Consider the following 21,664-nt stretch of genomic DNA (forward strand, 5'->3'; position numbering starts at 1 on the left):
TTTATATATTTATGTGATGCCCGCCTAAGAGGGATTCCCCCAGAAATACTAGGGCTTCGTCTTTACATTGTTGTGGGTCTCGGTAACCCGGAGCTCCCGCTCTTCCCAGCGGCTGTCGGCGTAGAAGCAGCGATGTGGAACAAGGAGGGCACGTCTTCACTCGTCTTCTGCCTGCTGGTGCTCACGGCTCTCTGGGAAAGCAGGTGAGTGGTTTTTAGCAACGGGAGACGCCTCGACACACACACACTGACACGTTGTATGTGGGGAGCTCTTTGTTTATCTGTCCAGGTGGACTCTAGCCATCATTGGACCCCCCCCCCACCCATTCCCTTCTGTGACCACAGATAATGAGGGCAGTTTCAGCCATGGCCGTAAACTGTAAGCTAAAGGGCACGCGGGAAATTAAATAAAACGCAGCTGGGCTTTCCTACATTGCTGGCATGAGCAGTTCTCAGCTCAACCGGTCCTAATTGGGTCTTTTCATAAAAAAATAAAATAAAAAATCCAGTCGAACCCATTGGTTCAGCCGAATGACCTCTTCCCTAAAAAGCCCTTTCACTATCCATACATCTGTGAGTTTTTTTTCAACAATGTATGTATCAAAGTATATTTCCAGTACAGGATTGGATAAAATGCAGACTTTTTTTAAGTCTCTATTGCTATGCAAGCTTATTTGCATAGCAACATTTCAACAGCAAGGCAGTTCAAATTAGTGATATCTTACAGTCACTAAATATGAAACGAGCAATAAACATTGGATTTTGTCAAATGCCACCTCAAAATCATTATGCAGATAAACTTTGAATATGTTCCAGTTATTATGAATCAAAGGCAGCTCTAATCAGGTGGGTTGTAGCCTTGATCTAAAGGGACTCTGTGTTTCAGGCGAAGTTTGTTTCACGGATTATGAAGATCAACACATATTAGCCTTTCTTCCACTGCATGTCCTACTGTCCTGTTTTCAAGAGAAACGATAAGCTTAGACATGATCTAGTTACATTTATTTAATGTGAATTATTAGTGGTCGCACTGAACGTGGCAGGTTTCATATTGTGCTAAATAACAAATTCTCAGAGTGAACCACTCCAGTTAAAACGATGGTGACAATATGTTGTTGCTGCTGCTTTAACCATATTTCCAGCTGTTGTCAATAAGTATTGAAGTCGCTAACGGCTTATTTTGTTGTGGCAGCTTTCTGAATTATTCAGTAAGCTATTCTAAGGATGTGCTCCTTAATATATTGTACCCTACCTTTGACCCAACGACCAGGCAGTTTTTGTGCATGTGACCCTTTCTCATATGTCAATCAAGGAAAACCTATTTCGAGATATATATCGCTATTGTTTTATTGCCCAACTCAAATCCTAACGATACAAGTTAAACAAAAATGCTTTGGCACTTAGAATATGAGGTTATATATATTTATTCAGAACACAACACTACACAGTATTTTTTATGACTATGGGAATGTGACTCTGTTAACCTCTCCGGAACATGGAATATAATATTTAGAACAAACTAGATATTATTTCTTTCTTCATGAATAGGTTCGTTTTTCTTATTTAAATGTGATGACAAAATAGGCCTATAGAAACACAGACGCATAAAAAAGAGAAAAAGGCAACATAACTTTAATTTTAAGACAAAGAAATAAACATTTCCAATCTGTAGAGGAGGAAATAATTCCAGCTCAGACGAAACTCGGTTTATTAAAGTTGTGTAGATAAAAAGCCCAGATGTAAACAGTTATTAATATCGCATACTTTCACAATAACCAATAACCCGAGGCTGCTCCAGCAGAGCTGTCTGCGCCGGTGATTAAGCTAAGATTTAATGTGGGACCCAATCTGAAGTCATTTACCATGAATCTCTGCCCTGATTGCATTTGCATACCCGGCTGTGTTTCTGGCTCCGAGATCACATGGCTCTTGAACGTCTTGAACTGGGTCAGCCATGATGGGGAAACAACGTCTATTTGTGCGTCTTGCGTTGGCATGCGCGGGGAGTTGCTACCAGACAGCAAGGAGAAAACCCAGAGCAGACCTGAGTCTAAAAAAAGTTTTGAAATGGTTGCTGTCTCACAGTCCTGTTATATGTCTGCTGCCTAGATCGGTGAACGCCGTGTCGGAGAACATCACCCTGTTCACGCTCATCCTGGACAGACTGCTGGATGGATACGACAACCGTCTCCGGCCAGGTCTGGGAGGTGAGGAGACACAGTGTGTGTGCGCAGACGGAGCAGGGCGGGCTCTGCTATCCGACTCTACGATTGTTCTTACACAACCGCACACGTCTCCCGCTTTTAACGGCTGAGAGCTCGTTCGCAGCGAGAACACTTCATTTAACGTCAGCCTTCATAGCACCAACAACCTTTGGCAGCAGTCCTCTCAAGAATACACCAATAAACACACTCTGCGTCCTCAGCGCTCAGATTATACAACAGCCCAGTCCACTTCCTGGAGAAGTGGATGCATCAAAACCCACGAATGGATAAATAGTTTCTTTATAGCTTTTTTTTTTTTTTAACAAATTTCACAGAACCAGATAAATATATTTTAAAACAATCAAGTTTATTTGTATGGCACATTTCAGCAACAAGGCATTTCAATGTGCTTCACATAAAAACTTTTTAAAAATGTCATAAAACATCATACAGTCAAAATTATCTATACACGAAATATTTTGGTCAATGTTTCATGTCTTCTGGTTCAAAAGCAAATCTAAACAGCTGGATTTTTAACCTTCATTTAAATGAACTCAGTGTTTCACCAGGTTGACAGTTTTCCTGAAGTTTCTTCCAGATAAATGTTTTTTATTACACAAGTCAGTTTGTTTTTGGGTCATGATGTATGATGTGTTTTGAAATAGACAAACTCTTGTAGTATATGCATTAAAAAAATCAATTTATCTTTTTCCTTTGTGTTGGTCTGTAGCATAAAATACCAATTAAATCCATTTAAATCTGTGGTTGTGAAAAAGTTCGAACAGACTTGTCCAAGGTAACGCCTTTAATTTTTAGGTTTCTCCACTTCCAAGGCTGCGTTCACCCTGCAGCCTGAAGTGACCCAATTCCGATATATATATATTTTTTGTCAAATTGGATTTTTTTGCCATGGCCGTTCACACTTAAAAGCGACCCATATGTGTTCTGCAGTGTGAACAGGCAAGCGACCTGAAAGTGTCCCGCATGCGCAGTAAAGGGCGCAATAGCGTCAGCATTCTCAGTGTTTTACCAACCACCATAAAAAGAAGTACTCGGTGTTTGCGGAAGTAAATATGGATGCTAACGGTGGAGCATAGCTTACACATTTGAAGTTCATGTCTGACCGGAGCAGCATATTAACAACTTAATCAGCATTTTTGTCTGTCATGGTTGTTGTTTTTCTTTCCTCTTGCGAGTATCAGGACGCAGAATAGTGACGTTTGTCGAGTATCAGTGACGTTCAGGTCAGATGATCGCGGCCTGGATGTTTTTTTTTGTTTTTTTTGCAACCTGGATGTTAGGTCAGATTTGAATTGGATACATATCGGATACTCAAGTGGGCTGGGTCACATTCGAAAAGAATCTGTGCTGTTCAGACTGTCATGAAAAGATCAGATACAGGTCGCATTACGTAAAAACAAAAATTGGAACTGGGTCACTTCAGGCTGCAGTGTGAACGCAGCCTAAGACTTCTGCTATATTGTAATATATTAAGCACAATACACTTGAAAGTTTGAATTTCCACGTTCTGCATGCTCGGCATCTCGTTTTCCCCCTCCCTCAGGATTTGGTGCGTTTTGAATTTCCAGTTCCTGGGGCCATCAGTCCATCCCAGGGGCTGCCATATGGGAGAGAGACCTCCTTTAGCTCAGCCTGTTTAGCTGACTGCTGCCACATTAGCTGCTGAACAGGAAAAGCTGAAATGTTTGTTTGAACACTGTGGTGACATTCTGTTTAATTATAATTTCTTTTCACTTTTATTATGGATAATTTATTTAAAAAAAACAAAACATGCATTTGAGGAATCTCATGAATCAACATTGGCAGAATTTAGGGATCTGAAAATCAACATTAATAAATTTCTATTTTTTTTTCTGTTGAATTTATTACTAAAATTAATCGTAATTGCTGAAAGACAGATTACGAGAAAAATTTGGAAAAATGTAGTCAGTTTCAGAATTTTGCATACATTTTCTTAGCATTAAACTGAATTGTAGATTTAAGTTTTAGATCAGATATATACTTCTCTAAGCTTCTCACAGTAAATAGTTGGCATTTTGGCCCATTCCACCTTATAGAATGGGTAAAGAAATCAGGTTTATAGGTCACTTTTCTCACACACCTTTGAAATCAGGACTTCCTGATGGCTACGGAAACATTCACTTCAGTATTTCTATGTAAAGGTCTTTCCTCGTGATGCCAGTCCCTTTTTAAAACAAAATAATGTTTTTAAGCATTCATTTTTTCTTCTTTTCTCATCAAATGTACAAACTTTGGTTCTAGTCTATCAGACTGGATTTGCACATTTCTCACCAAAAACATGCTCATCTCTGGGACGGAGTCAGAGCAGGATGATGGCCGGACATCCTCAGTGTTTATATTTTAACCGATTAATTTGAGAGATTCGGGCGTCTTTAAATTGTATCTGAGGATGAACTGGAACTGGTTTCTCTGTACGATATCTTCATTGATTTCTTTAGATTTTTCCCACATGAGGTATACAGTGTGTGATGAAATTATCAGAAGCTTTAAAAGAGATGACATCATTGTATAAAGCCACAGCAGTATTAGCAAACCTGGAAAAATAAGAAATCAGAAAACTATCATTTATCAAACAGGAGGTTTAGCCTGGTTTAATCTCAGACAGTCGAGAAAAAAAAGGTTGTCTTTTTACACAGGAGATGTAAACATCTGGTTGCAACTGCAGCTCTGATGAAGCGATCATCTGAAATTCGACACGTCGTCTAAAAGCATGAAAACGTAAATCAGATGTTTTTCTTTTTACCCCTTACCTCATTAAATCCCACCGGAAACCAAATCCTGCAACACACTGCATGTACCGCTGTACTGCAAGCATTAACGTACAAAGGCACGACACCGGGGAAGCAGCTTTTACAAAACGAGTTTAGGAAAGGAACACAACTTGACATCAGATGCAGTTTTCCACGCGGTAAACACATTAGATCCGTCTGTGGCATCTGTGGGGAAAACGTGTTAACGCTCCACCGAACTTTGGTTTGCAAGGCCAGGAAAAGAGGCCGAACGCAGCTGCCTGCGCGTGCTCACTCGAACATGGAAGGTAGACAGGCTTGGAGACGGTTTTCACATTTCAAGTAACGTGAGAGAGACTTAAAAACCGAATCCCTAGTTTTAGTGCAGATCGAGAAACATTCAGATATTTATTGAAGGCAGCAGCTTCCCCCCTGGAGTGATTTTTAATTTTGTTCAGTTAAAAAATGTTTTCCATTTCCTTCAATGAAAAATTATTTTTAGCTGGAGCTGATGGGGGTAGAAAAAAGGAGAATGAAATCTGATAATTCACAAAATGGTGTTGTGTAAGCTAAAATGCACAATGCAGTGTATTGTGTATTTTATATATATATATATATATATATATATATATATATATATAAGATAAGCTCTACAAAAAGATGTGCAAACAGCATCATTCTCCACAGAAAAATTAACAAATACAGTGTTATGATTGGATGGGCCCCACACATGTTTATTTTTTTGTTGATTTTATTGAAATTAGTGTATTTTTCCAAACACTTTTTTTTCACCCCACACGAGTCACGTGATCAAGAACGGACAAAGAAGACAACAGGAAGTAGTAGGAGGATGATGATTCTCGCATGATGGTGTTTCTTATTTAATCGCAAATTCTGTTTTTTTTTTTTCAACATTAGTGGAATATTGAAAACGTTTTGCAATGGAAACTCAGATTCAGCTAGTGACTCTTTTGGATTGTCCAATCCCATTTACATCATGGCAGTATGTCTTTCTCTTAATGGTTTATTTTTCATTGCAAAATCTTGATAAAAAAAAATAAAGTCTGCTTTGCTTTGTAAAACCTGAATACATTACATTAATTTACATCATGTATCAAAGATTTCTCCCTGGCAAACTTTAATTGTTTGTAATCTCCGACTAATCATGTCCTCCTATTAAAGCCCAGCACAGTTTGTTTGTTCCCAGTTTGTTTGGCCAAAGAGTTCGAACTGATGAAATTAAGTCAAGCAGCCCAGCATTTGTTTTTTGCGGACGCTCTCCTTCCTCTGTGTCCAAACTGGCAGGAGTTGAAGCTGACATTTGGATAGTTGCACAGAGGAATGTGCAGTCCCTAACACATGCAGGTTGTGTCTTACCAATTAAACGCGGTTCAGTGGACCCATCTGCACCAAATGATTCAGACTGCATGAAAAGCACATGTCTGGGACTGTTGTGGCTGAATAAATGAACTTTAGGTATTGTCCTTATCCTCACAGATCCTGGAGTCCTCAGGCATTAAATGCACTCTTGATATTTTCAAACAGTAAACACGTTTTTTGCCTCAGGAGACACGCTTATTTTCGGTTATGTTCCCCTTGTGCATTGCTGTTTCACCTGAGCTGCCATTTGGTGGTGGATTTGTGTTTTTGATGACTTATTGTTATTATTATGTTTGTTTTTGTTTTGGGCTTTTGCTTGTATTTCAAGGCTGTGATTCCAATTTACCCAGAATCCTCTGCTGTAAAATCTGAACCCTTAGGCTTAATTATTGTTAATTGCTGTTGCTAATTGCATTTTTTTTTGGAACAAATAACTAAAAAGCCTGTCGGGAGAGTGAATTATCGACATCTAACATACTCTACCCTTTCAATCAAAAATTGCATTAATGAGTAATTTTGTTATTTTTAATTGTTGCTTATGCAGCTGATTGGCCGTGAGCACATGTTGAGTTGACGTTTTTTAAATTTTATTTTGTTTGTAAAGATTGAGGCTACAGGCTAGTAGTTGTTTCTTGTTCTGCATAATGTTGGCCAGTCACCGATCACCGTGCTATAAAACGCTTCAGAGGAGAAACTCCCAGACCGCAATAACACTACAGCTTTAATGAACTAAAAAGATGGCAAAATAACACCAGTATTCTTTTGCTGTATTAATTCACAATGAGTGTCATTTCAATGAAATTCTTAAAAAAGTAAAGTAATGTAATTCTAATTGATTTTATGGCTTGTTTCCTGTGAGAAGTAAATCTTCAGATTGACCAGTAGACCAGATGGTTAGAGCAGCAGCAATCTTTTTTTAAATGGTTAAGAGGCAAAACCAGACTGTTTTTGCTGGAATAATTTTACTGAGTTTTGCTAATTAGTTTGAAATAAAGACTGCACAGCAGCACTGTCCTTACTAATGGGGCATTGTTTCCACCTCCTTTAGGTCCAGAGTGGTTCCACTCCAGTCCTATAATTTCCTACCTTCGGATGAGACATGAAGCCTCACTCTGATTTCATGCTTCGACCGTTCACATTAGTTTTCCACCGTCTTCAAAACAAGAGCTAAACACACCAAGATGCTTCTTCTAATCTCCTTGTAGTTTTTCCAAGTTTCTCACTTTATTGATTCTTGGCGGCGCGCTCATCACAACCTCAGGCCGCCCTGCAGGGTTAAGACTTTAACTCGGCGCGTTTTTCCAATTCCCTACACGGAGTCCGTCTGTCTGACCTCACCTCTGTGAGGCTGTTTGAGCTCTGCAGGTTCACATCGTGAATCCTCAGCCACAGACTCTGCTCAGAGCGTATTTTGTAAATGTACTTTTGGGGAAAGTTATTCTGATTTTGGTAGTTTTCTCACTTATTATTGTCTGGAAATAGAAGATGTAAAGAATGAATATTGATTGCCCTTATAGCCTGCAGTTGCATTTTGGATGTTAGGGTGAAAATGATATGTTAATGATCGCAATGCTCACCAATAACACCGATCCAATATTAATATCTGTATCGGCTCAGTTATAGAAAAAAAATTCTAGATCCATAATGGCAGATATACTCAACTCTAATTCTATGCTTTGTGCTCTGAGTGACGTCAAGCTTTATTATTAATTTTACATTGTATTTAGAGTGTCTTAATTGCACTTTGTGAATCAATAGTTTAATATAATTAGTTGTAATTAAGTCATTTACATATATTTTGAGTTAAAACCCTATTTACATTGAAATGGAAACATGGAACATTCACTGTTTTTGGGAAGTACAGTGCTTCTAAATCTTAAAAGTTCTTGGCTTTTTCTTTTCTTTTTTAGGGAAAACCAACTAAAAGTTTCTACTTTCTGCATATAAACAAGTTTCTCTTTCTAAAATTGTTTTTCTGCACCTCAGTTTTACACATTGTGGGAGTCGCACACAAAGGTTTTTTAGAAAATAATAATTTACCGGGTATTTCAGCCTGAGATTATCTAGTGAAAGGGGCCCAGACGGGCTCTTCAGTGACAAACCCGTCTCCTGTTTTGTATATTAATGGTCTGTGAGGCAGGAGAGACGCTGTGGGAGATGACACCGGGCTTTTTCCTCTGATCCAGACAGGGTAACCGAGGTGAAGACCAACATCTTCGTCACCAGCTTTGGACCCGTCTCAGACACCGACATGGTGAGTGCAGATACTCACTGTGATACTTCAGCTGATGTTGGAGGAGCAGAGTGCTTCTGTTTGCTTTATTTTAGTCATGTAGGCCCTTTTTATCCACTTGCTGTTACATCACTCTGATTTTTTTCTGAACACACACACACCACACACTCACAGATGATACAGAAGCCACACTACGGCACGATGTCTATTCATCTCTAAATTTTCATCTCATACATTATTGAGCATCTTGTTGGTATTCAAGTCACTGCTTTCTTTATCCTGCGCCCTCCTGCTTGTTATTCTGAAACACATGGCCACCTTTGCTTCAGCCCCGTTTCTGTTTATCTGCTCCCATTTTCCACGTGATTGATCAGTCGATTTAGCAATCAGAGAAACTGGATGTGTGATGAAACTTTTTTTCTTCTTCTTCTTACACCATACATTTCCCGGCCTAAAACAAAACATCTCCTGCATGGAATGAAATGCGTATTAAATCTGCAAACTGTGTGAAAGATTTGTTGCTGCATGGGCGAAGATCCCAGTTCTAAAAATCACCACCCACATGTGATGTACTGTGACTAATTGTCTAAGTGGAGTGCTCAGTCTGCCTAATTGCACCCCTGATGTCTATTTTTCAAAATATATTGCACATGAACAGATGGACAGACGGGCAAACATCTGATAGGAAAACATTCAATAATTTCATTTCACTGGAGGAAGATTTCACTGCGCAGCTCAACTAAAGCCCTAATGAATAAAAATTCATCTCCAGGTAGGTTTTAATTAGACCACAGGGGCCTTCACACTCATTGGTATCAGAAAAAAACCTATTGGGCATAACAGTCAGTTGCTATACATCAAGTGTCTGGAAGCTTTGATTAGTAATTAGGGCTGAACTATTAGTCAGATTAATCATGATGAATCGATTATTGAAGTAATCGTCAACTAATTTTGTAACTGATTAATTGTTAATTGGAGCATACAGACTCAAAAATGACCATTTGCTGAAAGACCAAAACACTCAGAGATAAAATTCTAGAAAAAAACATACATCCTTTTTGCATTTACGGTAAATAAAACCTTTTAATTGTGAGTATGTTCCAACCAGAAATGGAAGTGGTTGGAAAAAAATTATGTGATTTGAATCTAAGATAAGCCATGTTGTTGACTGATGAGCACAAAGTGAGCCTAAATGTAAAAGAACTGATCGCAGTGATGAAACTGTAGCTTTTAGATGCACCTTTAGCTGCAGTAACTCAGAGGAGTCATCGTCTGAGTCTCACAGATGGTCACATGGCAGATGGTCTCACATTTGTCACAAGAATCACTTTGCATAAAGAGGAGTTCATGTTCTACTCAGTAGCTGACAGCAGAAGACAAAACAAGCCCAAATCATCATCCTTCCACCACCACCACCACAGTAGACTCAATCAATACATTTCAGACATGCATACTGCTTCATAGATTCATACAACTCACTCCTTGTTCTCCTAAATCTGCCCCTTCCTAAGATGACCAAAGACGTAAATGGCAGCTAATCCTCCTGGGAGCTGCTGAGCTACATGAGGGTTCAGTCACAGTTTCACCATTCGGAAATCTAAATATTAGAGGCTTTTTGATTGTGACGTGAAAAGGAAAAGAGATAAAAACAACTCTGTATCTCTCACTCCCACTCTTGGTTGTGAATCTCACACATACTCGCATTTCACGGTGCTGTGCTGTGCTTTCTGCCCTAAATCCTCTCTTGCGTGTGCGGTTCCTTCTGACAGCTCTGGGTTTTAGGTCAGGGGCTTTGCTCTGGCCGGGAAAACACCAACCCAGGGAATAAGACGGAGAGCGCAGGCCACACCTTAATGGATCTTTTGTCAAGCAGGAAAAGGTTTCAAAGTGGCAGATGAAGTCAGTTGTGAAGATGCTGCTTGTAGACATCCATAAATCATGAGCGGACTTGTGCACTGTTTTCCTCAGCTATATTTAGCAGGGAAGGGTTTTTTGTTTTCACACAGGAATAGAAAGGGGGAAAAAAAACCAGGAATATCACTTTTTCACCAATTTGCTATACCCCTTCCTCAGGAGTACACTATAGACGTTTTCTTCCGGCAAAGCTGGAGGGACGAGAGGTTGACGTTTCACGGGCCGATGAACATTTTGCCCTTGAACAACCTGATGGCGAGTAAGATCTGGACTCCTGACACCTTCTTTCACAACGGGAAAAAGTCTGTGGCGCACAACATGACCATGCCCAATAAACTGTTACGGATCAAAGACGACGGGACTCTGCTCTACACCATGAGGTAAAAACAATCTTCATGTGCAAACAAAACGTCAAACACCACTTTTAGGCTTTTTTTTTTTTTTTTGAAAGATTCCTGTGCTAAACCAGGACTGATTCTGGTTCTGAACTATAAAAACACAGCAAAATAAAATGTTGGGATTTCTGCACCGCATCGTTACGTTATTACATCACTAAAAATGTCTCTTTTAATAATTGTTGGGTTTAAACCCCACTATTTATCTCTGCGTCCCTCCAAATCATTGTCGTAATATAGCTGAACTTTAGAAACGTTTCACTGAACTAAAACCGATTGCTTGTGAAAAACATCTGCACAATACCAGCCAGATCAATACTCATAAAATCCAAGAATTTAATCACAATATCAGATGAAATAATCTTTAAATAGCGATAAAAGGTCAACGCGGCTCTAGAAGTGACTTGCATTCACTTCAAAACATGCAATATTTTAGCCAAGAGAAGAAAGAACAAATACAATGAGTTGTTATTATCATAGTCTTTATTCAACCTTCATTCTGCAGAAGCTGCAGAATCAGTTACATAAATAAAAAACTTTTTAAGATCGTTCTAAGAATATTAGGTGAATTTAAAGATGCTTTAATGAAGTAATTGTTTTTTAATAACTTAAGCAAGGTAAATATAGTTTCAGAAATTACGAATAGTGTTGAACATGAACAAGGTTTTTTAAATGGTTTTAAATTAGGAAGACTGAAATCACAGTTTATCCCCAGTCTCTACAGAGAATGGAGAAATGTATTGTCTCAAAGAAAATGATATTGTTTTGTTCCTGCAGCTTGCTCTTGATCCATATTCTGGGTAGAATTTTATCCTGGTGTGTGAGAACCATCATTCTAGTGGTCACTACAATGACAAATGGTATATTGGAAGATAAATGTACAAAAACATTCCCAAAGTTCAGCACCAGCTCTTCCGAAGTATAAAATGTCTTATTCTTAAATAACTCTGTTTTTGCTCTCTCCACCTCAGGCAAAATGACTAATTTCTCTGTTCTTGTGCTGCGTGTGCAGGCCTTAATTTGTTTTGAACATTTTGACTGGTTGTTGGCCTTCACTAAATACACAGAAAACAGGTTTGTTTGTCAGGCTCAATAAAGCAACAATATCAACCAAATCTCTTACCAATTCTCAGCTCTGGCAGTCCAAAGTCTCTTCCCGTTCGTATTTGTTCAAGAAAAGAAAATCAAAACTGTAACTTGGTGTATCCAGCCAAGTTACAAGTTACCCGAGAGTGGCAGATCGGTTCCTAACAAAGCATTAGAACAGGTTTAGCTCTGGTTTGGTGGAAAATAACCAAACATTTTTGCTTGGAAAGCCAACCCTGCTTACAAATCACAAATGTCTTTTTACTCTTTGTTCTGTGGAGGAAAAGTAAAATTATCCACTGCTAATGCCTGGTTCACACGGTAAAACTTTTGACCCATTTTTTCCCTTCCAATCATCTTAAGGACGATCCAGTTATCATGATGATTCACGGTAATTGGACATCTCTCTGTGTGTGTGGTGTGCTGTATTTACACTGTGTAGCTCGACACCACACATTGTAGGACCAAACCTGTTATAACTGTGATGTTTTTTTTTACTGTCATATGTGGGGCCTCTCAGGTTTTGAAAATCAACCAACAATTTTTAAATCTAGCCATGAGAGCCAGGCATTATGGGAAAATGACACAAGTCAGGTTTATTAAAGTATCTTGTACAAGATGAGAGCAAAGACGGAGAGTAAACTCCGACCTACAAACTTAGGAAATGTCTTTTATACTCAAGGACAGAAGTGCAAAACTATTTACAAGATAGACTGTGAGAACTAGCTTCCTGACAAACTGTGAGAACTGACTGCTCTTTATCTTTCGTAGCTGCAGAAATCCTCAGAGTGGCAAAGAAGAGAAACCTATTCCACATAGACTCTAAAGACACGCAAAAAAATAAAAACAAAATAGCAAAAAGCAAAGGTTCAACAGTCATGAGACCTTAGAAAGCAAAGTTAAGGACACCGTGAAGCCTTAAGCAATTAGTTCAAGTTTGAGACTAATCTAGTTTTGTTAGCTAGCTAACTAGCTAGTTAGTTGAAGCAATAAAACAATTCTTAAATAATTCTAGCTGACCTAAAACGGGACATGTTTAGTCAGACAGTGAGTCACAGTGAATAAAAATATTCTGTTTTAGCTACGTATCGTCATGTGTTGTGCCAGAGGCTACAGACGGCAGAGAGTTTAGCCTCTCTGCAGCCTCCTGTTTACTGCTGGTTAAAACACAGACTAATTCTTTCCAATTCAAGGCATTGGAGATGTTTAGTGTCTTGAATGGTGCATGCAGCTTTTTTAGTTTAATTTCTTTTTTTTTTCATTATTTGTTTGTTTATAACCTGTGCTGTTTACTTTTCATGTATTTGCAAATTCTCGTTAACGTTCTGTGAATTGGATGCAGGTTAACAGTGCATGCCGAGTGCCCAATGCATCTGGAGGATTTCCCCATGGACTTTCACTCCTGTCCTCTAAAATTTGGCAGCTGTGAGTAACTCTCATGATGATAGAGCCTGAGGCAACTGCAACTAAAATGCAATCCTTTTGTCTGCCATGCACCTCACTGGTTCTTCGGTTCAAGAGCAGCCTGAGTACCAAGTGAAGCTCAAATGCATGGCTCTGCTGGCAGTGACCCTACAAATAACAGTGCACCAGAGTTAAAAGTTTAAACATAATGGAAATCGAAAGGGAAAATGCAGTTTTTTTTTTCCCCCTCTAAAATCATCCAAATATTTTTCTTTGGAGAGCTGAGGTCTTTCATTAGGTGCTATGGCTTCTTTACATTTGGATGACTGATTTTTTTATTTTTTTATTTTAATTTTTGCTTTAAGCTGTGAAGCTGGTTACAGGAAATGAGGAGATTAATAATTAACCATTATCAGACATCAGAACTCAGTAGGTCATGTCTGAAGTGCCTTGACGTCTCGAGTAAATGAAATGCATGATTAGCATTCATGTGATGACTTACAGTAAAAAGTGTTTTATCGCGTTTTCTTAACGCAGTCGAACAAGAACAGGAAACGTCAACAGGGTTTTGATTAAAAGATTATGCTTCAAACGGGCAGTATTATGTTTTCCAGGCACATAGTGCCATTTTATAGCTCAAAAAAGTAACTTTGTTACCTTCAGTAACATTCTATATATATTCAATTTGACTTAACAGAAATCTGGCTTTGGAAATAACGCCTTAAAATTGGGCCTCTGTTTCTTTAAGAAACTCTGGTTCTTTCTGAACCTCCCCCTTCACGAAGTCATCACACCTCTATTGTTAACCCTTTAACGTTATTACCAGCGTTTCACTGAGAAGTAGCTCCTATAATGAGCTCAGCAGACACACAGTTCCACCAGGTGTTTGCTAGTTGCTGCTGGCTAGTCTGAAGGAGCTGAATGAGGGGAGTCGCGGAAGATTGAAAACTGCAGCTGTGAGGAGGAGCTTCATCCTCGAAGGCGGGGCTAGGTCCCATGAAGAGTTTTGCCCAGCTAAATGGTTGCCATGGTGATCAAAAGATTTCTCAAACATGCATGACAGAATTAAAGCAACACTACAGGTATGTTTTAGATGAGGGGACAACATTATAACATGATGTAAAGCTCAAAATAGTCGATTTTACATCATACTGCCCCTTTAAATACACAGTAGTGGGGATACTTCATTTGGGTCACTGAAAAAAGAAAAGTAATTGATATCTGTAACCGCCCCAGCATTATTCCTCTTTGGGTTTATCCTCCTCCCTTCTTATTTTCAGACGCCTACACAACCTCAGAGGTGACTTACGCCTGGACCCGAAATGCTTCCGACTCAGTGGTGGTGGAAGAGGAGAGCTCCCGCCTGAACCAGTATGACCTGCTTGGTCAGACTGTTGGACAGGAACGCATCAAATCGAGCACAGGTAAGAGCCGACGTCCAGCAGACGTCCAGAAGCAAACTCATCACAGCAGGGGCACCCGGCTTATTCTCATTTTGGGCCACATCAAGATCATGACTGTCCAAAGCCGGTTGAGGCATAATGTATTGATAAAACTACCCAGCAACAAGCTATTAAAATAAGAATCAATAGCTGGTTTTGCATTTGAGGAGTAATTCTTAAAGTTAAATAATATTGAATATCTTTTCACATTCATGTAATTTGGCAGAACACAGATAAAAACTGATGTGATTTAATAGATAAAATATTTAAAACGGAGCCAACTAATGTTTAAAATTTAATTGTGATCGCAATGCAGGTTGTTCCTCTTTTGTTGTTGAAAAACGTTTATTAGATGTATTTTCGGTCTTTAGATTTTAAACTGTGTTTTTTTTTTTGTTTTTTGTTTTTTACAAATGTCGACATCACACAGAAGAAAATGTATATGTCCTTTTTTTAATTTTTTTGCAAAGTTTCAGGTTTTTATTTATTTTAAGACATAAAAATCAAACACTGAGGTCCTGTGGTGGTGCAGGGGCAAAGCACAACTTGCGTATTGAGGCCTTGGTCCTCGTGGTGGTGGTTGCAGGTTTGATTCCCAGCCTGGTGACATTTGTCGCATGTCTTCTTCCTCTTTCCTGTCAAACTACTTTCAAATAAAGGCCACTAGAGCCAACAAAATATATATATTAAAAAAAAATCAAACATTGGTCCTTTGAAAATGACAACAAAATTCTGTCAAAACTTTTTCCAAATGGCCTCTTACCATTTGTGGTTCTAAACAAGTTTTACTTCACCAGACTGAGGGCAAAATTGGCTTTTTGGATTGTAAAGATTGCAGAGTCCAGAGGGCCGCATAAAAACTTATGGCACGCCAGATTTGGCCCCCGGGCCTTGAGTTTGACACGTGTATCCTTCAGCTTGGGATAAATGCCAATATTTGTAAGGGCTACACCTGCTGAGCATACGGGCAAAGTAGGATCTTTAGTCATTATTTCTGCAGCAACACGTCAGGTCTGATCTAAGAGTTGCAGTGATGCCTTCAGCTTTTAATTTTTTGGGCTCGACACTTTCAAATCTTTTTTGAGTTTTGTCGCAGTGTGTGAAAACCAAACAGTTTTTCTTCTTCGACGGGATGCTGAGCTCCTCAACCTCCTACGTGTTGCAGGAGATGGCTGTGAATTTGCTAGTTTTTTTAGCTTTTTCATGCTCACTTTGTTTTTGTTTCCTTTTGCACCTGATTTATTATTAAATATCAGGACTGCTGGTTTGGTTTGTGCAGAATGGCTTTGTTTTAACCTCATTTAATTGAACAGGAATGCCTGGATTAAAGATCAGTTCAGATATCTCCATGAAAATATGCAAAAAGCTAAATCTGCTTTGTCCTTCTTTACATTTCATTTAGGGTTAATTACGACTCCATTCAAATTCAGTAAAAGTTATCTCGCCTTCTAGAATGTAATTGCTTTCTATTTCGCCTCAGATCTCGCATGCAACCTGCTAGGTTACATCAAATCCAAGAGACATCTGGCTGCGTCGAATAGAAACACTTGCTTTGCTTCTTGGGGCCTGAATGAAACGAGAACAATACATGATTTAAGCAAATCACTCGTCAAGTTCCAGCTTTGGGAAAGACGGAAAACCAAGAAAATAAATGCTCCAGAAAATAGGCTACACCGTAAAAAAAAAAAAGAAAAGGAAAAAAAACTGATAATGAGGGCTAAAAATAGAAGCAACATTTCACGCAAGCATGCTAACACAGATGACAAGAAATGGGGGCAGAGCTTGAGGTAGCATGCATCTATATGTTGCTGTGTGGGGAAAAAAATAAAAGAGATATCACATTGAGACAGACTGGAAGATCAGATAAAATGCTGCTTGTGAGCCATGAAGAAGAAAACCTGACTGTAGATTTAGCTACTGTAGAGTTAGTGGGATTCTTCAGCAAAAACAAGAAGAGGCTGTGATGTTTTCTGCAGCAGCCACTCGGAAACATCACTCACTCTGAAATCACCATTTTTATCTTTGACGACGGCACGCATGGTTGTACACAGTTTACATTACGCAACGTCACGCTGGTTCAGTTTCAACTCGTCTGCAATGATTAATACATTTTAATTCAACATAACTGGAGTCTGGGCTTCAGCTGGATATTATCTGACATCTGATTGAGTCTCACTTTGGTGTAAATATGAGTTTGTCGTCAAACTAATAATCGCTTTGTGTCCAGGTGCTGAACAAAAAGCCGTCACCTCTTTGCCACTGTGCTGGACAGCTGTTATGAGACATCTTATTTACAAATCGAATTTTATTTGTGGGAATTTCAAGTGATGGACCAACCAGAAGTGGCACATAACTGCAAAAAAGAAAGGAAAAACATGTGATAAAAAAGATTTTTGAACTCCTCTACATTTAGCCCCCTGTGCATTCAGTCACTTTCAGAAATCATTTAATGAGTGAATAACCTGTCTGAGGCGACAGATAGCGATTATTTTAGCTATTGATTATTCTATCGATTAAACAGATTTTAAAAAATTGCCGCATTCTGCAGATGTTTCATTTATTAGAAATACATTAAAAGATGGAAATTATTCAATTCCTCTTCTTAATTTAGGTAATAAACATCTTTTTGCCTAAAATGCAATAACTTGGCATTCCTTTAGTGAATACCTGATCATTTATTGCAAAGGTGTAGCTAAAAGAAACACTTGTAATGTCAACATGTGAGATGCTCAGCTCCATTGACTTAACATCAATGTAGTGTTTGGATGATTTGCTGATTATTTTCTCAATTAAACGATTAATAACTAGATAGGAAAAGGTGCTTAATAGCATTTAATTTACAGATTTTGAACCAGTTGATGTCTGTCTTTCACCTGAGGAGTTTTGGGTAGAACATATTTACAGGCAAAGTTTTTTTTTTATCCAGTTTTGACTAAATTACTGCTCTGAATACATTGTTCTTTCATAAAATGGCATCTTTTTGAGTCTGTATGCTCCAGTTAACAATTAATCGATTGCTAAATTAGTTGACAATTATTTCAAAAATCGATTAATCGCTTCAGTCCTAACCCTGACAATTACCCTGACAATGTGAGTCTTACACATTTATGCCACACTTTTCAGATTCTTATTTGTAAAAATTATTTCAAACCAGGCATCCCTTTATATCTCCTTTACAATATGCAATAATAAACTTTGTCTAATTAAAACCCATGGTGTCATAATAATGACACAATGTGCAAAAAAATGTAAGATATATGTACCTTTACAAGTCTTGAGAGTTCTCCACAGTTTTAATTCATCTCCTGTTGCTTAAAAAGCATTAATATCAATTGACTGCACTGTAGCTGGATCTCTTGACAAGGCCCTCCGCTGTGGCAATATGGAGTCACACGCAGCACAGTGATAGATATCATACAGGGCACCGCGCAAAACAACCTCTCAGTGGTTATTAACTTAGAAATAAACGCCCTCCGGGGAGAATGCATAAACAGCAGCAGAGCTGGAGCAGGTGGAGGCAGCAAGGAACACAAAACGTGTTAAGTAGGCCGCCGCATCAGTGCAGTGTAGACGTGACGGCTGTGTGTGAGGTCGGGACGCCCCGCGCTGCTGTGGCGACGTGAACGGCTAACAGAACCGGGTCAAAGCAGACGCGTCGCGTTACTTTGTGACAACAAAAAACCTGAGTGGGTGGCGGGGTTAAGAGCGACGACTGGAGAGTGGAGCCCTGAGGGGTCACAAAATTCACCTGACAGATGAACCAGATTCAAGGTGTGTTACTATGGTAACGGTGCACGTTGCCATGGAAAAAAACATGTTTAAGCTAATGACAAAGTTGTAGCACAGCACTCCAAAGATGGTCAGAAAAGTTTCAGAAGACACAAAGATATCAGAAGCTATTCATCACTCAAGCTGAAGGCTGGATGATGTGGCTGAGAAACTATCACAATATAATCGTTTCATATCAGTCGATATCGACAATTATCTGAAATACTGCCAAACTGGTGACATGACCTTATTTTAGCCACAATTTCCTCTGGAGAAGTTGTTCTCCTTTCACTCCACGCCGTTGTTTTTTTATTTTTTTAGCGGTCGTGAGGCTCGGTGTCAAAACGTGAAACTGCTGCTCCGCAAGTTATTGCTAGGTTGTTGCTAGGTAACCATAGAGTGAGAGACATAGCTGATGCCAACAACCTGGCTTCGCTAGCCATGAGAGATTAGTGGCTAAAGTCTTTCCTCCGCCTACATTCCCCAGGATGCTGTGCAGTTCTGGATTTAGTGAAATTATTGAACATTATATCAGATATAATAGATTGGTATTATTATGGGTTTGTTTCCCAGCCCTAACTCTAACTGAGGGTTGGTCAGAAGACGTATGTGGCAGGTTAGAAGAGGCTTAAAAGGACTTTTTGAAGCGGAGTTCTGTAGAGTAGTTATTAGTAGTCAGAATTTTGCTTGAGAAATTTTTGCTAAAAATTTGGTTGAGAAATTTTCTCAAAAAATATTCAGAACTTTGTGGCCCAAAACTCCTAACAAAACTTCACTTTTGTCCTCCAAATTTATGAAATTTTAGCTTTTTCACTCCTTGTGACTAAAAATTGACAACTGTCCTCTTGCTTTCTGCATCACCAGAACATAAAATACACAGATGGCAGAACTTGTTCTAGTGAACATATTTATGTAACAGGTTTCCAGGTTGCTCAATGTGATGCCACAAAAGATAAAAAGTTGGTCATATTTACACATGCCTCACAGCCTCCATTTCCATGCTTTTGTTGTTCCTACTTAGAGAAGCTACTGCCACGTATTTCTTGAATTAGATGAGGTGCTTAAATAAAACGCAGACTTTAAAAATTCTGGATTGTGTTTTGAAGACAACCAGATGAGATTGAAGAACTTGCAGTCGGATTCACATCTGATGGTTATGAAAAACTTTGAGGAGTTGGTCCCTGGCGGCAGACATCGATCAAAACCGCACAGCCTCCAAGCTGAACTCTTGAGGGAATAGTGGGCGGCCTGCAGAGCCTGGCTGTGGAGTCAGATGTCTGAACACCCAACAGTGAGCTCTTCATTTCTCCCTACATGCTCCACTGTACATTTTTGGACATTTTAATCTGCAGCTTTTATATATTTCAGGATCATGTGGGTGAAAGTCTTGAAAAACTCTTATGTCATTATCTGGGAGTAGATATACTGAAGCAACACTCCGTTATTCTGGGTCATTAAGACTCAGATGAGTTTCATTCAACTTCCAGCAGTAAGCAGTCCACTGTCATTTAGACATTTTAATCCATTTTTTAAACTAATAACTTCCTGTGATGTTATGGAGAAAAGAAAGTTGCTCCTTCCTTCCTTCCTTCCTTCCTTCCTTCCTTCCTTCCTTCCTTCCTTACACACTTACACACTTACTTACTTACACACTTACACACTTACTTACTTACTTACTTACTTACTTACACACTTACTTACAAAATGACAGTAATAAATTTACATGTCGCTCTCTGCTATGTCCAAACATTTCAGTCTCTACTGTAGAAATATTCTGGACTTATTTTCACCATGTCTCTGAACCAAGAGCTCCACCAACATCTATTAGATAACCATTACCAGTATGTATTTCCCCCCTCCAGTAAGTGAATCCCATTATCAGGGGAATCCCTGCTGCAGTTTCACTGAGCAACACTTTGCCATCGTCACTCCACGCTCCTATCTGGGTTAAGTGGCGTTTGGTGCGTCAGTGGAAGGCAGAATGCTGCCAGTCGCTGTTTCTCTCGTCTAACTGGCCTCTCCACATCTGATTGGCTGGCTCCACATTAATCATTCATCGCTCTTGTGTCAGTGTTGGTGTGCAGCGTGCTAACAAACTAGGTCATTGGACGCTAACGAAGCCGCTCTGAGACCTGACAGGGACGGACATCCTGCTGCATCTGTAGCCGCACCGTCCAGCCAGGCAAGACGAAGCCGTTGCAGCACAACTCGCTTGTTTCTGCTTGGTCTTAAAATAATTTTTTTGAATCTGGGCACTTTAAAATAAATAATTGGCTTTGCAAACTTGACGACAATGTTGTCTGACACGCATACAGATTTCTTCTGGATTTTCCCTTTTCGTCACACTTCACCTCATCAAATAAATTTTATCCTAGGAGAATTGGCAAAAACTAATTTCACCCAAAACCTAATCACTGGATTTGTGGAAACTGATCCAGTTTCCACAAATCTTATTGACCGTAGTTATCAAACAGCTCAGCTCAGCTAATTTATTTATTTATTTTTTTGTATTTTTGAACTTTATTGAACACTAAATTACAAAAAAAACACCAGTCATGTGACCAAATAGTGAGGAGGAAGGCATTATTTAATGAAGTTAAGAACTGCATGGGTGAAGTGGTTAGACAATGGTATTTCTCAAAAAAAATAAAAAAGATAAAACATTTTTCACTCTTGAAAGTTAATTTAGTTGACCATAACTTTCAGAATTTCATAAATGTTTCCAAACGGCTGAACTTCTCTTTTGCTGATGAGGGAAAGAAGTGCACAGCAACAAGTGGAGGAGGGGAAACACAATGCTAATCTGTCCTCCATATAGCCAGGAAACCTCTGGTTGTTCTGGCATCTTTAAAACATAGAAATGTTGCTATGATTATTTTTTTTCTACTTTATTTAAACCGTAAGGTTTTGTTTTTGCTTATTCAGTAGCATTATATGTAAGAAATTAAATCGGTGTGTGCATCTTCAGTGCCATGTAACCCCCCTGTGATTCCTAAATTAGTCCCTGTCGGTGACTGATCAGGGATCCATGTGTGCTTTGCCTGAGGGAATGCTGATGGGACTACTTT

The 21,664-nt window shown here is 39.0% G+C and overlaps 1 protein-coding gene across 2 annotated transcripts in view; it reads left to right on the plus strand.

The window, feature by feature from the left end:
• gabra2b (gamma-aminobutyric acid type A receptor subunit alpha2b) overlaps positions 1–21,664 on the plus strand; it is a 31,431-nt gene that overhangs the window by 958 nt on the left and 8,809 nt on the right. For both annotated transcript variants that reach the window (XM_008419817.3, XM_008419818.3), the window contains exons 2-7: positions 110–203; positions 2,109–2,206; positions 8,541–8,608; positions 10,661–10,881; positions 13,325–13,407; positions 14,667–14,810. In XM_008419817.3, coding sequence (XP_008418039.1) covers positions 133–203; positions 2,109–2,206; positions 8,541–8,608; positions 10,661–10,881; positions 13,325–13,407; positions 14,667–14,810 — 685 coding nt within the window. In that variant the 5' untranslated portion in view covers positions 110–132. The remainder of the gene's footprint in view (positions 1–109; positions 204–2,108; positions 2,207–8,540; positions 8,609–10,660; positions 10,882–13,324; positions 13,408–14,666; positions 14,811–21,664) is intronic.

This window comes from Poecilia reticulata, chromosome 10 (assembly GCF_904066995.2).
Source record: "Poecilia reticulata chromosome 10, P_reticulata-male-v2, whole genome shotgun sequence".
Classification (NCBI taxonomy): domain Eukaryota; kingdom Metazoa; phylum Chordata; class Actinopteri; order Cyprinodontiformes; family Poeciliidae; genus Poecilia; species Poecilia reticulata.